The 22,146-nt window shown below is 34.2% G+C and overlaps 1 protein-coding gene across 15 annotated transcripts in view; it reads left to right on the top strand.

The window, feature by feature from the left end:
- Window positions 1-13,690, top strand: part of RBM26 (RNA binding motif protein 26) — an 82,493-nt gene extending 68,803 nt beyond the window's left edge. For 4 of the 15 annotated variants that reach the window (XM_032610804.1, XM_032610805.1, XM_032610807.1 and 1 more), the window contains 4 exons: window positions 5,236-5,349; window positions 6,398-8,123; window positions 8,761-8,819; window positions 12,551-13,690. In XM_032610804.1, the coding sequence (XP_032466695.1) occupies window positions 5,236-5,349; window positions 6,398-6,490 (207 nt within the window). In that variant the 3' untranslated portion in view covers window positions 6,491-8,123; window positions 8,761-8,819; window positions 12,551-13,690. Of the gene's footprint in view, window positions 1-5,235 lie in introns of all 15 variants that reach the window. The other 11 variants (XM_032610811.1, XM_032610809.1, XM_032610803.1 and 8 more) reach the window with 9 other exon arrangements.
- Window positions 13,691-22,146: the final 8,456 nt, after the last annotated feature.

Here is a 22,146-nt window from a genome sequence, read left to right as displayed (position 1 = left end):
TTTTCCTCAGAAAAGAGATTGAAGTATTTTAAGGAGTAATAATATAAACAGAACCATTTTAGCTTTAGGTTAAGATGGCTAAGGTTTGATTCTGGTTAGTTAGAAGATGGATCCTACTGCTTTATTTTCTGTTTTCCAATTTGTCTGTCACCACCCCTAATGTACTAAAGGTGCATAAGTACCCAAACAGGACAGAAAAAAGTAACCTCTTCCCATGACTGGTTAGAATGTTAGTTTTCCTACTCTGAATTTTTCCTATACTTTTGTAAGAAACCAGGATCCAGTTTTAGAATAGGAATAGTTAAGTTCCTGTTTTATAAGAATCAGTCCCAAAGATGAAACTCTACAGTCCCAAACTCAAAGAAGGTATATAGCTTTTTATATCACAAAGAAAGAGAATCTTGTTTTACTGGTGCGTTTTTGACACCCATGCCTCAATTCCCAGTAGTTGTGTGGATTCACTGACTCAGAACTTGTAAGGTATACTTAGAACAGTGCCTGGAACATAGTAAACCCTCTTAATGTTAGCTATTTTTAATATTTGTGTGTGTGTGTGTGTATGTTTAAGAATGAGAATTGATTGGTAAATCAGTGAAACTGGATACAAACAAGATAGAGTGATTTCAAAACTCTCATTCTTTAGACCTGAAGATAGAAGCACAAAATTGGATTCATAGAGGATAGTGCAGCATGAAGGGTAGAAGCCGATGGGGCTGACTGAGTAAATAGTAAATTTATAGCAAGAAGTAAATGTATAAGTGGATTCATTCAAGAGAAATCAAATCATGTATCTCACAGTCTTTGTGTGTGTGTTCTTGCTGATTTACTTAATAGTTATTAAGTGTTGCTATGTGATGGGCACTGTGCTATGAGAATTAGTAAATCTAAGTCTGAAGCTTGTGAGACAGTGGCCATGTAGTCTTTCCCTATAAATTCTAAAAATCAGAATTTACATGTTTTTGTGGTCCTTTAATGTAACTTCTGCCTAAACATTGTATACTGTGGTTATTACAAACATTAATAAGCTTGGTTTTAACCTTCTTTTATAGATAGTTTTATCGTTATGGTTACTAAAAAAAAGTTAGGTACACTAGGCTTGCAGCTTTAGCTCTTCTGGCCTTAGGTCAGATTTCCCCACATTGTTTTTACAGAACACTGGTTCTATAGGAGCTCCTCTAGCAAAGGATTCTCTTGTCAGTAAATTTGTGAAGAGCTGCATTTTGTATATTCAATTTAGAATTATAATCTCAATGACTTGAAAAGGCAAACACACCTGTTTAATTTTGCTTAATCCAGCCTTTTCCAGATGTTACTTGTTTCCAGAATCATTTTCCATGTAAGATATGGAACCTACCTCATAACTACTTTTCATACTTTTTTTTCTTCCCTCATTTGTCAGGTCTTCAAAGACTTTTTTAAAATTTTTTCTTCTGTCACTGGGTGTGCCTGCTTTCCTTACGTCCTAATATGGTGCAAACTTTGAATGACTGTGCAAGACTAAATAGGCAAATGTCTAAAGCAAGCCTATGAATAAAATGCTTCAGCTTTTAAACATACTTTTTATTTACACTTCAAAGCATAGAAATGAGAGAAAATTGTAAAATGAACTTCTACACACTCATCATCAAGCTTTAGCAATTATCTACTTATGGCCAATCTTATTTTGTCTATATTCCACCCACTAACAACCCTCTGCCTCCTTATTTTGGAACCATTCCCAGTCATCATATCATTTCAGCTGTAAACCTTTCAGTGTTTATACTGAACCTGTTCTCTCGATATTAGAGCCTTAAAAAAATAAAACAATACTATTATCGTACCTAAAAATGATTAATATTTCTTAAGTATTACCAAATACCAGTGTTTACATTTCTCTGGTTTTCTTATAAATATTTTACTTACTTCCTTTAAGGATCCAGAATAAGATTCATATTTTGATTTAACTTGATTGGTATTGTGGAATTATAAATTCATAGATTTAAACATTTCATGGGTATTGATCCATTGTCCTCAGTTATTGATGTCCCATCTTTGGCTAGTGGCTAGTATATAGGTTTGTTCCTGAGTTCTTTTGACAGGACTCTAGTGGGTTATGATACTTTCTCTGCTTTCTGGTATGAAAAGGTGTTCTAGGTTCATCTTATAAATTTTCTCTTCCAGACTAGGAACTGGCCATTTCTCTAAGGAGCTCTGATTCTTTTTACTGGGAAAGGTATTTAAAGACCACAATCTGAGTACTAGGGATGCTCATTACTACTGAGTTTGTTACTATAACTAATCTTTTTCAGTGGTAAGAGCTGGGAGTGGGGAAAAAAATGCATATGTTCATATAGACACATGTACATATACATACATATCCTACTGATATTTCCCATTTAATTCTGTACTATATGGTTTTTATACACACACGTATACAGGTATACCTTGTTTTACTGTGCTTTGCTTTACTGCAATTTGCAGATATTGTTTGTTTGTTTTAACAAATTGAAGGTTTGTGGCAGCCCTGCATTATGCAAGTCTGTCAGCGCCATTTTTCCAATAGCATTTGCTCACTGTATGTATCACATTTTGGTAATTTTTGCAATATTCCAAACTTGCTTCTTCTTTATTATATCTGTTCTGGTGATCTGTGGTTATTTAGGGGCACCACAAACCATGCCCATATAAGACAGCGAATTTAATCAATAAATGTGTGTTCTGACTGCTCCCACTGACCAGTCATTCCCCATCTCTCTCCCTCTCCTCAGGCCTCCTTATTCCCTGAGACAAAACAACATTGAAATGAGGCCAGTTGATAACCCTGCAGTGGCCTCTAAGCGTTCAAGTGAAAGGAAGTGTCACACATCTCTCACTTTAAATCAAAAGCTAGAAATGATTAAGCTTAGTGAGGAAGGCATGTCAAAAGCCAAGATAGGATGAAAGCTAGGCCTCTTGCACCAGTTATTCAAGTTGTGAATGCAAAGGAAAAGTTCTTGAAGGAAATTGAAAGTACTAGTCCAGTGAACACATGAATGATAAGAATATGAAATAGCCTTATTGCTGACATGGAGAAAATTTTAGTGGTCTGGATAGAATATCAAACCAACCACAACATCCCCTTAAGCCAAAGTCTAATCCAGAGCAAAGCCTTAACTCTCTTCAATTTTGTGAAGGCTGAGAGAGATGAGGAAGCTTCAGAGGAAAAGTTTGAAGCTAGCAGAGGTTGGTTCATGAGGTTTAAGGAAAGAAGCTGTCACCGTAATATAAAAATGGAAGTGCCGATATAGAAGCTGCAGTGCGTTATCCAGAAGATCTTGCTAAGATAATGAAGGTGGCTACTGTAAACAACAGATTTTCAGTGTAGATGAAACAGCCTTATATTGGAAGAAGGTGCCATCTAGGACATTCATAGCTAGAGAGGAGAAGTCAATGCCTGGTTTCAAAGCTTCAAAGGTCAGGCTGACTCTCTTGTGAGGAGCTAATGTAGCAGATGACTTGAAGTTGAAACCAGAGCTCATTTAGCATTCTGAAAATCCTAGGACCCTTAGATTTATGCTAAATCTACTCTGCCTATGCTCTGTAAATGGAACAACAGAGCCTGGATAATAGCATCCAGTAAATAATTTTAAAATTAAAACTTTAGAGAGTTGTAGATTCACCTTATAAATTTGAAGTATGTGCTAAATATAGAGATTTACAAAATTAGGCCATAAGAAATTTTTAACAAATTAAATAAATTTATGTATGTATGGCTGTGTTGGGTCTTTGTTGCTGCATGCAGGCTTTCTCTAGTTGCGGCGAGCAGGGGCTACTCTTCGTTGTGGTGCACAGGCTTATCATTATGGTGGCTTCTCTTGTTTGCGGAGCATGGCTCTAGGCGTGCAGGCTTCAATAGTTGTGGCTCGTGGGCTCTAGAGCACAGGCTCAGTAGTTGTGGCGCATGGGCTTTGTTGCTCCGCGGCATGTCGGTTCTTTCCGGACCAGGGCTCGAACCCGTGTCCCCTGCATTGTCAGGCGGATTCTTAACCACTGCACCACCAGGGAAGTCCCCATAAGAAATTTTTGAAGAACTTACTATAAAAAAACATCACTTTTTTTGCCTTTTTTAGCTGGATGAAAACATGAGTTTTATGAGTAGACATTTTGCATGAGACAGTTGGAATTCCTTACCAGAATATATTTTTATGTAATAATTATAGCTTCAAAAAGATTACAGTTTGTTTCTGGCCTTAAATATTATATATAAGTACTTAAAATTTTTTAGTTATATGACATGATGGGGTCATGGACTAAAAACTCCTGAGCTGCATTTTAATAGGCATGAAATATTTTAAATTTATCATAAATTTATATGTGCAGGTTTAAAATTTATACCTGGGGACTTTAATATCACGCAATTCATAGTCAAATGTCATTGAACATGTAATTGTTTCTACATTTCACATTATGCTGTACTTTGAGATTGTGCTATAAATCTTTTGTGACTATGAGTTATTTTGGTATGTTGCTAACATTGATTTATGTTAGTTCACATTACTTTAATTTGAAAGCATTCTTTCTAAACCAGCCATTTAATGTAACAAGTACTTAGACTTGACTGTTTACTCAGTTTTACCGTATGCAGGTCTGAAAGCTTTGTAGGGAAGTGCTTTAGTTTTTCAATAGAAAAGTTCAGGGTTTTTGTTTGTTTGTTTTTTTCTTCTTCATTGAGATATTTATATTTTGTAATAGTGATACATCAGACATTTTATGGTATTTTTTGATTATTTGATGTAATTTAAAAATAAATACACATGCAAAATTATTCTTATATTTGTTAAAGGTTTCTAGTTATTATATGAGCCATTTGTGAATTAACAAGAATTAAGATCTACAGCCAGAATCTTGAAGTGCTTTGAGATTGTTGCCTTGAGTAGCAGTTATCCTTTTACTGTAGACATGGAGACATAGTTCTTCTAGTCAGATATTGGCCAGTAGTGAAATAGCTCTACTCGATTATGAGAAATTGTTCCTGTTTTCTTTTTATAAAGGAATTTACAATCACTAGGCTGATTTTAGAAGTAAATAACAATATAAAGTACATTATAAATTGCAATAATAAATAGTAAATAAAGAAGTAAACCACAAAGCAAAAATACACAACTGTCTTTCACTTGTGTTTAGCTAATTTAGTTTAAATATTAGGTACTATAACATTTCATTTTTTTCTTCACAAATTATTAATGTTCTATATTCCAATGTTCTTAATTGTTTTAGGCTGCAGTTCATGGAGCTCGTTTCAAAGGGCAGGATCTAAAACTGGCTTGGAATAAACCAATAACTAATATTTCAGCTGTTGAAACAGAAGAAGTTGAACCTGATGAAGAGGAAGTATGTTTTTTTTCCACTTGTTTTTACCCTTAAATGTTTACGTTTTTATATAAAATGTGATTTTATGGCTGTGATTTTAACATAAAACTTTTATTCCTGAGCCATCTTCCAGGCAGGGGATATCAGATAAATGCAGACAACTTTAAATTTTATGTATTAATGAGAACTGTGGATTGCTAATCCAAAAAGAATATATGAAAATCATATATATACTCAGTTTTCATTTACTCTTAGAAAACATTAATTATTCATTAGATTTTTATCCACAGGAAATCTTGTGATATTTTAAGTTTTAGAGTATATATTCTATTCAGTTGCTTTATTAACATTTCAGGTTTCATTTTAATTCATATCATTTTAGTTCATTAGAATGAATGCCTGCTATATGGTAGATACTGTGATAGGCACAAAAATGAATAAGACACGGTCCCTGTTATCAAGGAGCTTATAATATGGAAGAGGGGGTGGTGACAGACACATAAGAAACTAATTATAATAAAAGGCAGACTGATATGGTAAATAAAGATTTGAACAATATGCTGTGGGAACCCAGAGGAAGGAGTGATTGTTTCTTTCCAGAAGAATCTTGAAGGAGGTGGTGGCAGTGGAGCTGAACCCTGAGTGATAAAAAAACTTTTCATAACCAAGAGCTGGGCCTGGGAGTATAGTTGAGAGAGGCATTTTAAATGGCAGAGGTATAGGTGTGGAAGAGTATATTTTTTCTTGGGTAACAGCACGTAGTCTGATGGCTGAGAGGTGAGAGCATGAACAGTGAAGTGGAGAGCCCTTTGAAACCAAAAACCTAAAGATATGCAACTGTTTTGTTTAATCATGAAATAAGCTGTAGGAAAAAGTTGAGGAAGTTAAGGAATGAAAGGTAAGGTGGGGAAACTAAATGGTTCCATGTTTTACATTGGTTAGATTTTCATAATGGCACTTCATTTTGTTTGAAGAGCATTCAAGGCTGTTATACATATCCATAGTCAAATGCAAGAATAAAATGTGTATTTTGAAACTCATATACATGATTTGTCATTTTATATTTTAGATTATACCTTTGTCCTTCCATGAGTTTGAATTGAATGGGGAGAAAAGCAGGAGAGCTCCTGGTATTAGGTATTTTGAAAAGTTTGAAAAGTAGACTGAGAAGCTTTTATGAAGGGAATGGGGAAAAGAAAAGAATGCTATAAAAGAAAATGTTTGTTACATACAGCAGAAAAGAAATATAAATATTGATAAACTTTATTCAAGTTGTTGGTTGATTTAGTGTCAGAGAAGACTTACTGATGTTTTCTTTAAAACAAAAAAAAGGTGTGGAGCAATGTTTTGTAGGTATAGAAGATGGCATAATTTGATAAAGAGAGGCAGGAGAAACGGCATGTACAAAGGCTTACTACTTTGATATTTTTTTAGTGTCTATTTGATGCAAGCAATAGAATAGATAGTATTGAGAAACCATTGAGTAGAGATTGCTTTTCTTTGTTTCTTGAATGTTCTAGCTATAGAAATACCTTTTGTATTCGACTCTGTTGAGAGTAATCAGTGTTTAAAAGTGTCACCTTTTTTCTTTTCTTTTTTTTTTTTTTTGGGTAAATTCCTAAATGCATTTTAACCTAAAGTTTCAGGAAGAGTCTTTGGTGGATGACTCATTACTTCAAGATGATGATGAAGAAGAAGAGGACAATGAATCTCGCTCTTGGAGAAGATGATTTGACTGATCATTGATCTGCATATGATAGAACTCTACCTGTGTTTCATTAGTATTATCTAATGTACTTTTACATATTTGTAAAAACAATTTTTGGTAAAATGTGATGAAGATGGATTTCACAAATAGAAGAGAAGAAAACTACCTTCTGAATCCTGTATTTTGAAAGATTGATGTTTGAGTTTTATTTCAGTAAACAATTGGTAAAGACATCACACTAGAAACATATGCAATGTTTTTATTACATACTTCTACTGAACATTACAGAATTCTTTGGGTTCTTTGTAATTTAATGAATAGGTCTGAAGACTTAATGACCAATACTTGTTATAACTTAGAGGATTTTGTTTTACTCCAAATAAGGAATGCATTTGCATTTAAGATCTTAATGAATGTTTTCAAAAATGAGTAGGTAACATAGTACTCTAACTAAAGTCTCCAAGTTATGTATTCATAATATTACATAGTAGTATACTTAGGCTTTACTATGTATTAGCCTTTTGTTGGACTTGTGTATGTATTTTACAATATGGGTTTTAATGATAACGGTGTATGACTGCTTTGCATTTGAGTCCTTATGCATTCAGATGTTAAAAATAAAGTGGAATGGTCTCTTGAAAAGAAAAGAAAAGAAAAAAGCAATGACAAAAAAAAAAAGACAATGTTCCTTGATTTAAAAAAAGAAAAAAAAAAGAAAAAAAGTTAAAATAAATAGACCATTCCAGATGGTGATCTGCCCTTCCCCCCAATTATCACAAAAGGAGCTATAATCACTAACTTATTCTTAATAATAATAATAATGGTTACCAGTACCTTTACAATAATGTTCAATCCATTGTTTAAAATTTATACCACTTCAGTTTGGTTTGATCCTATAAACTTTCAACAGATGTCTTAAATTAAAAGCAGGCTGATTAGTTTGGAACCAGACTTCAAGTAGAGCTAACATTTGGTGAATAAGAAAACATCACATTACATTTTGGATGTATGAAAGAAAACTTGACCATTTGAAGATGTATGAATAAAGAAATGTACTATAGATACTACTTTAGGAAAACACTGTTTGGTAAGTGTTCCAGTCTGATATTTTAAGTGTGCATTTCCTATACTTGTATAAAAAATCTTTGACATATGCAACAATATTGTGATTTTTAAGTGGCTTTCTCTGACAAGTGAACATGATCATTGAAAGTTGATACAGCAGTTTCCAGGAAATAAATGCATTCTTTATAGAATGGAGGGTGGAAGATTACATATTTATCTTTTACAGTTTATCCTTTTGGTTGCAAGTGTTTCTACCCCTCCTGAGAATATAGTGATTATATTAAAAGTCACATAAAAAAAAATTACTTTCTTCCCATACTGGGGTCCTCACAATCACAGACTAATTTCACCACCATAGTCTTTTGCCAGTGGAGTAGCTAGTGGATGCTGTTCCTCTTTTTCTTTTCTTCCCACACTTAGGATTAAAGTTGTATATATATTCTTGATGGTATTATATTTCATAGGAATGTTTTGGCTTGCAGTTGATGCACATATTTATATTTAAAATTTCACTATCAGATTTCTTTTGTCAAAATAGTGACTTTACTTGAAACTTCTTTACTCTACTTAGAGCTGTGATATATTTTGATGTAGTCTCTTGTATGTTGACTATGTGCTATTCTGATTCATTAGGTAAGTTTGTTTTCTTTTCTTTTTAGTAGTCGTGAAAGATGCCAAATTGGCAGAGGCTCACGTTTCTTCTCTTTACACCAAACAGGTATTATAAAGAAAGAAAATCTTGCAAAGGCCAGTTAAATCTCCATGCTGATTTTTGGCTTTATAATATGATTAGTAAATTTTAGCATGATGTTTTGCAATTATTGTAAAATTCCCTTATAATGTAACTGAAATCACATACTATTTACTTAAACCCATAAATAGCTAATCACTTTCCCTAATCTTAAATTCTGTAGTAACCTAAAATTAAAAGGTTTTACACCATGTTGCTTTGAATGAATCAGAAGACAAGTATGTTTTGATAGGGTCCTGCAGTATGGGATTAAATATTAGCAACATTCATTAGGTCCATAATTATATTTTTATTATCATTAATATGATTTTAATTATAAATATTACGTAGTATGAAATTGCTATTGGATTTTTTCAAATTAATGCATATGTTTATAAATAGTAGTACTCTACATGTACTTTCATGTGTTCTCATTTAAAACTTAAAATATCCCTTTGAAGTAGTTGTTAATTCCCATTTTACAGATAAGGAAACTTAGGCTAATAGAGATGAAATGACTTGCCCAAAGTGACAGCTAGTAAGTAGAAGGACTAAATTTGAATTGCAGGCATTCTGATTTCAGTGCCAACTTTTTTTAAAACCTCTACATTGCTACCTCTTTCCTAATTATTGATTGGGCATGAGATTGTGTTCACAATAAATGTGGTAGTTGTTACACAAAATTAGTAGACTTCTTGGTCATTAGCCAGTTCATACCTTAACCATCCCTTTTAACACAGCACTTTGTTCATATCTCTGTTACAGTACTTATGTTGTAATATAATTTATCTGGTTTATATGTCTGTCTTCCCCACTAGATTACAAGCTCCTCTAGGAAGGGGACCATGTCTTATTCATCTTTTTATCTCTAGTGATTATCATAAAGCCTGGCTCATAGTGGGCATTCAGTTGTTTGTTGGATGAATTAATGGATGAATGCATATTTAAATCTCCAACAATGGAGTGACAATTACCTCCCTTGTTAATTCTTATCAATTTTCTAAAAATCTCTCTTGAAGGTCTTCTCAGTCATTGGGACCGTCTTAGTAAACAATTGATACTGTTAAGTATTGCACCAGTGGGGCTTACAAATACTGATGGAGGAATATACAAGTAGTCTTAGTGGAATTTCCATAACAATTAGTAGGCTATTAAAATTTTGGAGTTTTAAATGTTGTCCATTCAGGAGTAAAATCGCCTTTTGGTTTCTATCAGTGTGTAAGAATAGAAATGTCAAGAGCCACTAATCTAGTCCATCCCATTAATTTTTTATATCCGAAGATGAGCTAGTGTAGAGTACTGGACAAGGGTTAAGAGATTTAGCTTTTGGTTCCTAGCTCTGTAACTTGACTCTCTGGCCTTAGACAAGTCTCTTAACTTACCCAGGGTTGTTTCCTTGTCTGTAAAATGAAAGGGGTTGGACTAGATGATCTCTAAGGTCCGTTTCACGTCTTTAGTTTCCCTGGTAGTATATTAGTGTTTGATCTAAAACAATTTAACATATCTGTATCAATTCTCCCTACCTGTTGTTGCTGTTGCTGTTTCTATCATCTTATCAGTGGAAACAACTTAGATTTGGTTATGATAATTCATACAGTGTGTCTTGGTACAGTTTTGTATATAGTGTTCCCAAATGTTTGCCTTTGCTACCCAAATTCCTTTTAACCTGGGAAGTGTAGATTAACTTCTGTATTCACACTTTTTCTTCTTGCTTGTAACTTTTCCTTTCACTTCCAAACTTAAAGTTTAAAACTCTTTCTTATTACAGTATGCTACCTAAAACTTGATACACGCTTTTAAATTTTGCAGTTCTAACAAGTTCTTTGCTGTAGTATAGATCTGGGCTGAGGTGGGAGTGAAAAAGGGATTGAGATGTAGGTAGCTACTTTTTCCAGGAAAAAAATTGAAGGAAATTATGTATCATTGGTTTAAAAGATTGATTAGGATTACCTCAAGGGATGGTTGAGTTGTCATTTTACATATTTCACTCAATATTTTATGTCTCTACGTAAGCAGTGTTGCTTTAACTGTTATTGGATAATTGTAACATTTAAAAATTAATTTTAGTATTTAACCAGTACTCAAGCATTTAATGAAATCATGTTGCATGAATGGGAGAGTATTCCATAGCTCTTGTTTTATTTTGTAATATGATCAAATGTATCAAACAGTAGTTTACTATAAAGATAAGACTTCACTGTTTTAGCTGATTGCCTGTAGAAAGTATGGCTGAGCTTAATTGAAGGAAATTTCTTGTTACTAGAACTGTTTTATGGGGACTGTATTTTCAGTCTTACTTGGAACACTAATCACTGGCTCTAAGGGTTACAAAAAGAAGGCAAGCAGTTGCTTGTTTGGTATGTTGAAATATCAATGGCTATTGTAGAATATTATACAAACTTTATCAGTCTATATTTTCTTTCTTTTTTCCCCTTACCTATAGTGTGAACTAATTATAGAAAGTCAGTTTTAGTCCTTCCAGAATTTATGTAAATATTTGTAAAATTTTCTTTTTTCTTCCCTTACAAGAAGTCTTTTAGCCTTTTAAAACAAAAATGTCCTGCATAAAATTCTGGCTTATTAGGTTAGTTCACCTTTTGGTCTTTTGCAGGGCTTTTCTCATTCTTCCAAAACCATATAATTAAAGCAGAAATGTAATCTAGGAATAAATTGTCAGCATACTATCTGTAAGGCAGAAAGAAAATTTCCTTTTCCCAGATCTCGGGAACTACTTTGTTCTTGTTAACTTCTTGAATTGGCTAGTTGCTCTGAGGTATGTATACAGCATACAGGCTTTTAGAGAAGAGATTTTTTCTCTCTGATCATTGTATACCTATCAGATGACAGCAGATTATCTTCCAAAATAGCTATCTAAAAGACCTAAGAAAGGAAGAAACCTTGGTGAACATGACTGACATACTCAGTAATTTCTAATGAAAACTTGTTCAAAGAAAAATTTCATACTTGTTCAGTAGAAAAATTCCTAATTTGGTTAATAACTTTCTTGCAGTTTATCAGTATTATGTACTCATTACTTAGTATAATTAAAAGCATTTTTATTTTACTTTTTTGTATCAATTTATTATATTTGCTGCTTCCTCATCCCTCCCTCCCTGTCACTTTACTTCATCCATCCTCTCATCTTCCCAATCATCCAAGTTAGTCTTCCTTTGTATACGAAGCAGTGTCTCATTTTGATATGTTCCTTTTTATTTACTTTTGTTGTTAATCATTATGCTTAGTATAGTATTTTATGTCATATAGTGTGATTGAAGAATGAAATGGTTATCACATGGAGTTTAAGGAAATGAAGTCCTTGGGAAACTTAAGACAATTGTTCTTGCTTTTATTTTATATCAATATTTTGGAATTTGTTCGTGATTTCTTAAAATTACTACTTTGCCAACCCACACTGATAAAAATTTACTATGTGGTCAGTTATGACATTTCCTAATCAAAAATTTTAGATCGTAACCATGTTGCAGAGCTGTGATCTTTGCAGCTTAATGTTTCAGTGAAGCATGATGCAGAGAAGTTTTGTTAAATCATTTTAACCCAAGGCTGATCTTTGTGAAATTTGTCTGGAACTTTCATTTTGATTCCTTTCTCAGATTTTATTTAATGTTAAAAAAAATTAGAGGTCAGTGTATGGTATGATTCAGTTTTTAGATTTATTTACTGTTTTCACAGTTTTTTTTAATAGTCTTCTCTTTTTCCAGCAGAGAGAGATCATCATTGCCTGAATTTAGCTTTGTGACTACAACAGCAAGACCTGTTCCTGTCTGGAGACGACTGTTACAATAATATGATACTATCGTTTTATGTTTGCCCTTTATCATTTTGAATAGGTGTTTACATGTACCATAATTAGCATTTTATCTTTACAGTTCTTTTAGGGTACATCTGAGTCCAGAAGTAAATCTGATTGTGTGCTTTGTCTGACCTTATTCTTAAATGTTTTCTCCCCTTTATAGCCATTTATTTTTAAACAGTCTAAGAAGGAAAAAAAAGAAAATCCTCTTGGTTTTCCTAACCTGAGATAAGTTTTCAGTCTCAGCCAAATTGAAATTGTGTCTAGGAAGTCTATAAAGCCATGATACTATGTTCATTAGCATGAACAATTTAGAATGATGAAAATGATTAAAAAGTTAAACCTTGGTTTGGCTTTAATTTTCCTGGGTTTTTAGGATACATTTCTGGAGTTAGGATAGTCACTTAAAATAATTTTGAACAATTAGTAAAATACTTTTTTCACATGGTGATAACTTGCCTGTTTCTTCTAAATATACTTATTGAAGTCGCTGCCAAGGCCACTTACCCAAATAATTTTTTAAAAATTCTTAACTCTTCAAAGTAAACAAGGAAAATAATTTTCTTTCTTTTAAAGTAGTATAAAATGATCTGTAGATTGTAGATATTAAGAAATATCTATTAAATGTCTAATTTACACAGTTTTTCCTTATTTTCCTCAGTTGCAACCAAGATATCAAAGACAATTTTAAAAGCAAGGGGAAATAGTGTTGTGTGTCTAGCACTGTTAAAACTATAGTTTCCCTGCCTTAAAAGGTGTATGTCTGTATCATTTATTTATAAGCAATATGGCTTGGAATTATTTATAAAGAGTGTGATTAAATTTTATTCTAAATATTCACCCAAAATACCCTCTTTATAATGGGCACCATTAAGTTTTCAGAAAACTAATTTCTTAGTATTCCTTCATAGATTCTTATTAGCATTTAAGAAGTCGGAAGTTACACTTGATAGCAACTCCTTTAGAAAAGTCCAAATTATACTTGATTCTTTTCTCCCTTTTTTTTTTTTTTAGTTCCATTCAGCCATGCTCATATTTTCACCTTTTTGTGCAAAGTTAACTATTCTGCAAGCACTTTTTCTTGAGTATGCATTGCATTTGTCTTCATGAAAAAAAGAATGAACCCGTCAGACATAATGTAAGTTATCTATTTTGATCCACGTTAGTTGGAGACAGCATGGTTAATGTAGGCTTGGTTTAAAGGAAGGTCTTCTTAACATAATTATGACCTTATAGCCTACAGGGCATTTTAAAAATTGGACTTCTCTTTTAGTTCACGTTTACAAACAAACATATAGTTGCTGGGAGTTCACAAATATTTTCCCAGATTAGTTCAGTAGTTTTTTCTTTTTAAGGAAAGATTCTCTGCCTGTGTAATAGAATAGTTCTAACCTGCTGGGCTAAAAACCCAAAAAACATTCTCTGAAGGGGGACCATACTTGCTGTTAACAGTTTTGGTTGGTTAATAGATGTGGATCATATCCCACCACTCTCAATTTTATTTTGTCATCTTCCTCCCCCCCCCCTTGCTTTTAAATTAAAAACAAAATAAATTGAACATGACATTGGGAATCAGAAGTCGAGATGATTTAATTTTCATTGAGATCATTGTACTTTTTGAAAATCGCTGTGAGATCTGGTAGGTCAGGTACATATTTGAGTTCCCATATGTTTATTAATTAAAAATAGGGATTTTCATTATTTCATTTTCCTGAAGAGGATTCTTACGGAGCTACGTGTAGATAACTGTACAGAATCACTTTTGTGTAATTGAGTGAAGCAGTTTACCTCTGCATGATTGCATTATGGAAGCCTTTTATATATCTTTATATTTTTCAATATACTTAGATTTTACACTATCAGCTGCCCTACTCATGCTATATTTGTTTTTTTTTAATAGAGTTTATAAATATTTGTGCTCAAAATACAGATCAATTGAATATTTTTGGTCTTGTTTACAAGATAAATAATACTTTAAAGTGATGCAGGCCCTCAAGTGTCTTAGGAAAAAGTCATTGGTGCTACAGAACCTTTCAATATCATTTTTCAACCTGTTATCTAGACTTTGCTAGGCTTAAATCTATGATTGCTTATAACTTAATCTAATCTAGCAGCATAATTATAAAAGTGGTCTGCGGTGAGTTGGGTAAAGAGCCCAGCCAATTAGAAACATCCCATAATTTAAAGATAAGATGGAGAATGACATTATACTAATTTGTGTCCAGCTTCCCCAAAAGAAAATAGTTTCTTCAGTTTTTCATTAGCTCTTTTGATAAAAGGAGTGGTGTGTTAATATGACTAGAATAAAGAAAATGATACATTCAGCATGGCTCAGTTTTCCCACATTTCAAATGGAAAACTTTTCTAGTCCTAAAATATGGTGTAATCCTGTTCTGCTTTAAATTCCCATCTGTCTTTTACTCAACAGGAGGCAGAGTAATTCTTAAATATTTATAGAACATTTGATAAGTTCTAAAGAGATGTATTATTTACATTGTACAAGTTTTGTGTTGATGTGCAGATTGTTTTCTACATCTGCAAGACTTCATTCCAGCACCTTAGTGAATGTTCTTAAGATACAATTTTTAAGTATCAGCAAAGCATTCATAGATGTTTACTTTTGATTCTCAGAATCCTGAACCTGTTTTGGGTATGATGTTACTTCACAACATGTCTGGCACAAGATTTCCTTTAATAGTGGTTTAGTCTAACTCAATTTCTGTGGATTGTTGAACTGAAAAACACCAAAGGAGTTCTTTCTTGTCTGGAGACTGGATTGTTCCAGTTTTTAATACCTGTGCCCATAAGTATCCCATTTCACGAATGTGTGTTGGCATGGGGGAAAAATTCCCTGCTCTTTGAGTGGAGCGAAAGTAATTGGTTAAGCTGTAGCAGCTTTTTTTGTTTATTTTTTAAAGTGATAATAAAACTTGAACTGAAAATGGTAAAACTTGAACTAGAAAACTACTCTTGTATGCTTAGAATGTTTATAGTATTACGTGTTTATGTGAGGTTGTCAACATTTTTATTATTTATAGTTGAATTATGTTTTGTTTGTTAAATATCCATAATGTTTATTATTTTTATATTTTGAAAAATTTTAAAATAAAATAGTCTTACTAAAAGCAGTTGTTAACTTTTTAAAATTGTCTTGCATTTTGCATCAATTATAGTAACATAGAATAGAAAGGAAAACTTGCAGCCCTTGGGCACTGCACAAGTAGAAACATAAAGTGCTTATACTGTCAACTTCCAAGGCTAATGAAAGTTTTTGGAACTTCCCTCCATAATTTTCAGTTTTCATCTGAACATTTCTTCTCCTGATCTAATTTGATATACTTTTCCAGCATTCAGCATGTTCATTTCATATTTATTTTTATTGAATGATAAATATTGCAATATTTGTTTTTTGTGTTTTTCATTGCAGATATCCCTTCCATCTATAACTTGGGTTAAATAAGTTTGGTAATAACCTGTCTTCCACTGCTTCTACAAGAAAATACATTATCATCTCAGTATATAAGTTTTGATAAAAATCTAGTTAAAGAGATCTGGTTATGAAATAGTAGAAGTCTCTGGCTTAAAATAGAGGACTTTGGTTAATAAATAATGATACTTGGTAAAATTATTAAAAAGAATTATATATATAGATATATACCTATATATAGTACAAATGACACACAAAAATGTAAGCCTTTAAAGTCTTTCACATTTTGAACCATGTTTTAATCTTAAAATGACATTTGTCCCTAAGATCTCATTTAAATCAGAATTTTCAGGGACATTACCAACCTATTATTTAAAAAAAAATAACATCTGTGATTTAAAACTTCGTAGACAATCCTGTACTTTTTATTAGAAGTCAGTGTTAGGAAGAAATACTTAGAAGTTATAGCCGTCTGCAAGTTTGGAGTTGGATAGCTTTCAAATTTGTACTAAGTTTAATGCAGTGTTTGTTGTTTAGGGTTTTTTGGGGGATAAATAACTGGATAATATGCCAACTTCATATTTTTTTTTCTTATCAAGTTGATATTCAGAGTTAACAGAAATTAAAGAATGATGATAAAAAGGAAGATCTCTGGCATTTAACAATTGTCATGTCTGAATGAGGTAAGAATTTACATAGAAACCAAACAGGTAACTCTTTGACAAAAATATTGAATACTGGGCTGATTATTAGTCATGACAGCCCTCACATATGTCATATTTATAATATTAAATGGATGAAAACTGCATATACTAATGTAATATAATCCTAACCAACCATTTTTTGGTCAACCTAAAAGGAGTAGGTCTTTAAAATTTTGTTTTGTCAAGGTTTCCAGTGAAAAAAGAGAGAATCCCCAGATTGGGAGTGCTCACAAAAGAATAGAGCCATATAAGGTGCCAAGGATGGGAAGAGGAGGATGGATTATAGATTTAGTCCTGCATTTGTGAAAATTCTGACTGAAGCAGCCTGGAAGCAAGTAGTACTTTTTTATTTTTATTTTTCTCCTCAACTGATAAGCTTTATGGAGCATCAAAAGACATGAAAATTTCATAGAAAAACATGTATCCAGGGCACATCTATTCAAGGTCCTGCTTGTGTTTCTCATGGGGAACCACTTAAGGAAGGGATGATGATAGCAACCTGAGCGAGTTACATTGCTCCCCACCCCAATAACTCCCTCTTATCTGCCACAAGAGCACCTCAGCACAACTTTTCACATAAAGCCATAAGCCACGCCACTCAGACCTAATGTCCAGATTCAGTGTCCCAAGATTTTTACTGTGCTATGTATGTAACCTACCTGTGACTGCCCTTACCCACTTGGACCTGGGAACATTCCAAATGTGAACAATTAGGGCCTTCCTGTATGCAGTCCCAACTATAAACCTAGAAAAATCAATTGCATTTCTATATACTAGCTCTGAACACCTGGAGGCTGAAATTAAAAATACAGTGCCGGGCTTCCCTGGTGGCGCAGTGGTTGAGAGTCCGCCTTCCAATTCAGGGGACACGGGTTCGTGCCCCGGTCCGGGAAGATCCCACATGCCGCGGAGCGGCTGGGCCCGTGAGCCATGGCCGCTGAGCCTGCGCGTCCGGAGCCTGTGCCCCGCAATGGGAGAGGCCACAACAGTGAGAGGCCCGCGTACTACAAAAAAAAAAAAAAAAAAAAAAAATACAGTGCCAATTATAATAAGGGAAAAAGTGACATACTTGGGTGTAAATCTAAAAAACTGTGTACAGGACTTGAATGCTGAAAACTACAAAATGCTGATTTAAAAAAAAAAGAAAAGGAGACCTAAGTAAATGGAGAGACTCATGGGTTGGAGAACCCAATGTAGTAAGTGTGTCATTTCTCCCCAGACTGATACACAGGTTTGACATAAGTAATTTTCTTTTTGGTAGATACAAGATCATACAAGAATTTATATGGAAAGGCCAAAAAGAACTAGAATAACTAAAATGATTTTTTAAAAGAAGAATCAAGTGGGTGAAATTATCCAGTTTCAAGACATAACTATAGTAATCAGGACTGTGTTCTTGATGGGAGGGATGGACATATAGAGATCACAGAAGTAGACCCACATGAGTGTGCCCAACTGATTTTTAACAAGGTGCAAAAACAGTTGAATGGAGGAAATAATTGCCTTTTCAACAAACAATCCTGGAACGATTGGTCATCCCTCGGCAAAAACAAAATGAACCCTGACCTAAATCTCACACCTTACTCAACTCAGAATGGATCATGGACTTAAATATAAAGCTATAACTTTTAGGAAGAACAAAAAATCCGGAAAAGTCTTTGGAACCTAGGGCTAGGCAAAAAAGTTCTTAAGACTTGATACCAAAAGCTTAATCCATAGAAGAATGATAGATTGAACTTCATCAAAATTTAAAACTTTTGCTCTGTGAAAGAATCTGTTAAAAGGACAAGGAGATAAGCTACAAAGTGGAAGAAAGTACTTGCAAACCACATTTCTAGTATGTGTCAGGATTGGTATCTAGATTGTATCATTAACTCAAAGCAAAACAATAAAAAAAGCCAGCAATCCAATCAGAATATAGGCAAAAGACATAGAGACATTTCCTCAAAGATGACATTCAGATGACAAATAAGCTTGTGAAAAGATATTCAACATTCTTTGCCATTAGGGAAATGAGAAAATTAAAACCACAATGTGACATCACTATATACCTATCAGAATGGCCAAAGTACAACAGTGACAACACTAAATACTGTCAAGGATGCAGAGAAACTAGATCACAAATACTCAGTACATTGCTGGTGAGAATTGGATAGCAACTCTGGAAAACAGTGTGGCAGTTTCTTAAATAGCTCAACATACAACTGTCATATGAACTAGCAATTATACTCCTGGGCATTTAACTTATTTTCACACAAATGTCTGTACACATTCTCATAGAAGCTTTATTCATAATAGTAAAAAACTGGAAATAATCCACAGCATTCAATGGGTGAATGGTTACTGATAACATCCGTTCCATGAAAATACTACTCAGCAGTAAAAAAAAAAAGAAACTATTGATACATGCCACTCCGGGATGAATCTCCAGAGATTACACTGAATGAAATAAGCCAGCCCCAAAAAGCTACTGTGTGAATTCCATTTATATAGTATTCTTGAAATGACAAAATTATAGAGATGAACAGACTAGTAGTTGCCAGGGATTATGGAGGTGGTAGCGGTGGGAGGGAAGCGGATGTGGCTGTGAAAGGGAAATGAGGGATCCTTATGGTGATGGAAACTTATCTCGTCTATCAACGTAAGTATACTGGTTGTGATAATTGTACTGTAGTTTTGCAAGATACTACCATTGGATTAGCAGAAATTTGGTAAAGGGTAATGGGACCTCTCTGTTATTTCTTACAGCTGCATGTGAATTTTAATTATCTCAAAATCAAAAGTTTAATTTTAAAAGCAGTAAAGGCAGAATAACATCTAACTAGTCCTATTTTAGGGTGCAATCTAGGGAAATGCCTTGGATGTGTGCCCCGCATAAAGAATGAGGTTTTGGGAATTCCCTGGTGGTCCAGTGGTTAGGACTCCGCACTTCCATTGCAGGGGGCACAGGTCCCCTGGCCGGGGAACTAAGATCCTGCATGCCATGTGGCACAGCCAAAAGAAAAGAAAAAGGTCTTGAGAACAAGTATTTGAGGTATATAAAAGCAATAAATTGAGTTTGCACACTTGAGAACTTTCGGAATTACTGCAGACTTATTTCTCTCACTGGTTACACCACAGCCAGTGCCAGTAAATGAAGTAGTTCTATATGTATGTTGCGTGTTAATTCTTCCCATCAGCATTGCTGCCTGAAAGGGACTTCAGACTGAGAAATGGCACAGCTCACCTACCTATGAAAAAATGGGTGAGGAGTAAAACAATTGATTCTTATCTCACTCTTCCTGCCCTTTACCATAGTTCAGGAGGGTTGAAATCATCCAAAAGGGGAAGGAAACAGAACAAAAGCAAAATTTTAAATGCTCTGAAGGAACAGAGTTTCATGAAAGTATAAAGCAAATGGATCTGACTTAGGAAAGGCTTCCCGTAACAACTGATCTTTCATTTGAGATGAGAGCTAAGCAGTCTACTATGGGGGAGCATATTCTTGAGGTAGTGAACAGTTTTGTACAGAAGTACTATAGAGGGACCAGATGTGCATTTGAAGAATGAGAGAAACCCAGTGTGGCTACAAGGCAGACATACACAATTTGAGAATTACTACAGAAATCTTAATCTATCAGCATGAAATTCCTAGAGGTCAAGTATAGAGTGAGGAGCTCTACATTTAATCCAGATAATGTGGACAGATTCTGCAAAGGAAAATTAGAAGGGGCAATGACAGAGGTAGAAAAAGAACCAGGAATGGGAGTTACAGAGGCCAAAATTTAAAAAGCTCACTTTATAAGGAAATGATCAACAGTTTTAAATGTTGCAAGGTAAAGTAAGATGAAATGTGAAAATGTCCATTGGATTTTAGGATAAGGAAGTCATTGATAACCCTGGAATGTGTTTTTGTCTGTTTTTTTGTTTTGCTTATTTGCTTTTTAATGATGGATATCGGAGACAAAATGTATAGGCTATGGAGTGAAATGAGGGTAAGGATATGGAGACAGAGTATAGACAAGTTTTTTGAGAAGATTTTTAAGGGTAGAAGAGAGATTAGTAGTTTGCAAGGCAGATGAGATAAAGGGAGGCCAGAGGCCTAATCATGTTTAAATCTCTGCAGAAAGGAGTCCCAATTAGAAGACAGAGTAGACAATAATGATAGTTTACGGTGCCCAAAAGATGGGATGAGAAAAGATCCAAAGCACAATTAGAAGGACTGCTCCTGGGTAGTAATACACACAAGTCGTCCACTGGAGGACTAACTGGAGACAAGGAGAGAAAGAAAATTTCATTATGATTTTAGGTTTGGTAATGGAATTAAAAGAGTTCCCATCAAATGACTCCAGTTTTCTTTACAAGTAGGAATATCATTTGCTACATAGCCCTCACCTGTGTAACTGCTGTATAGCATCCCCCTTTTACCATCTTTCTCAGTTATACCTGAGACTCTCCTAAATATCTAGTCTTAACTAGTCCCCTAACATTCTTCCTTACAAGAATCATCTGGACTCTTCACGAAGGCCTCTATCACTATGTGGCCTCTGTTAAAACACTGCTTTACTGGTAACCCTCATAGTGTCCTTCTCCCCTACCCAGGACACCAAAGCACTGAGCTGTGAGAAAGTCAATGACCCTTCTCCAACTCTGTCAGTCTTTGTTCCTGGGATCCAGTGTATAGCATCTGCTCAGAGCCTGTGTCTCTTGAACACAGCTCTTCTATTTCCTGCCCTAAACCTCTCATGCCAGTGGGTAAACAAACATCTTGCTATCTCAGAATCCTTTTTTTGCCCTTTCTACTCTCTTTTTTGATATTTAGGCAAAAAAGTAGTTTTCATAAATATCAATTAATGAAAATAAGCGGTCAGAGGAGTGGCAAAAGCATGAAGTAATTAGAATGTAAAGGGTTTTAAGGAAAATAGAAGGATAGAAGGAGTCTGAAAAGAAGGTTTAGAACATGGTAAGAACTTTGAACTTCATACTGTGGTGTTGCCACTGAAAGGTTTGAAAGTTTATAAGAAAGAAGGTGATGGAATGAAAGGAAGACAGGGATGAGGGCAGGGTAGTGTTAAATGATTATACTTGCAGTTTTGAAAGATCATTTTTGCAGTGGTAAGGAGGGTGAATCGGAGGCAGGGAGGACAGTGAGCATAACAAGGGCAGAGAAACCGCAGGTTTCTGGGCTGAGCAGTAAAGCTGACTGGTTGTGGGATTGGAAACTGGCTTGTAAAAAAGGAAAGAAGTTGAATTCATTTCTGACATGTTGAGCTTCAGGGCCTGTAGCATATCAAAATGGAAATAACCTGTGGGCAGATGTCTGCTATCTGGAGCCCAGGAGAGAAGTCTGGGATGCAGATACAGAGCTGGGAACCATATATAAGAATGAGATTT

Source organism: Phocoena sinus, chromosome 18 (assembly GCF_008692025.1).
Source record: "Phocoena sinus isolate mPhoSin1 chromosome 18, mPhoSin1.pri, whole genome shotgun sequence".
NCBI classification, from domain to species: domain Eukaryota; kingdom Metazoa; phylum Chordata; class Mammalia; order Artiodactyla; family Phocoenidae; genus Phocoena; species Phocoena sinus.
This window is presented reverse-complemented; position numbering and strand designations above follow the sequence as displayed.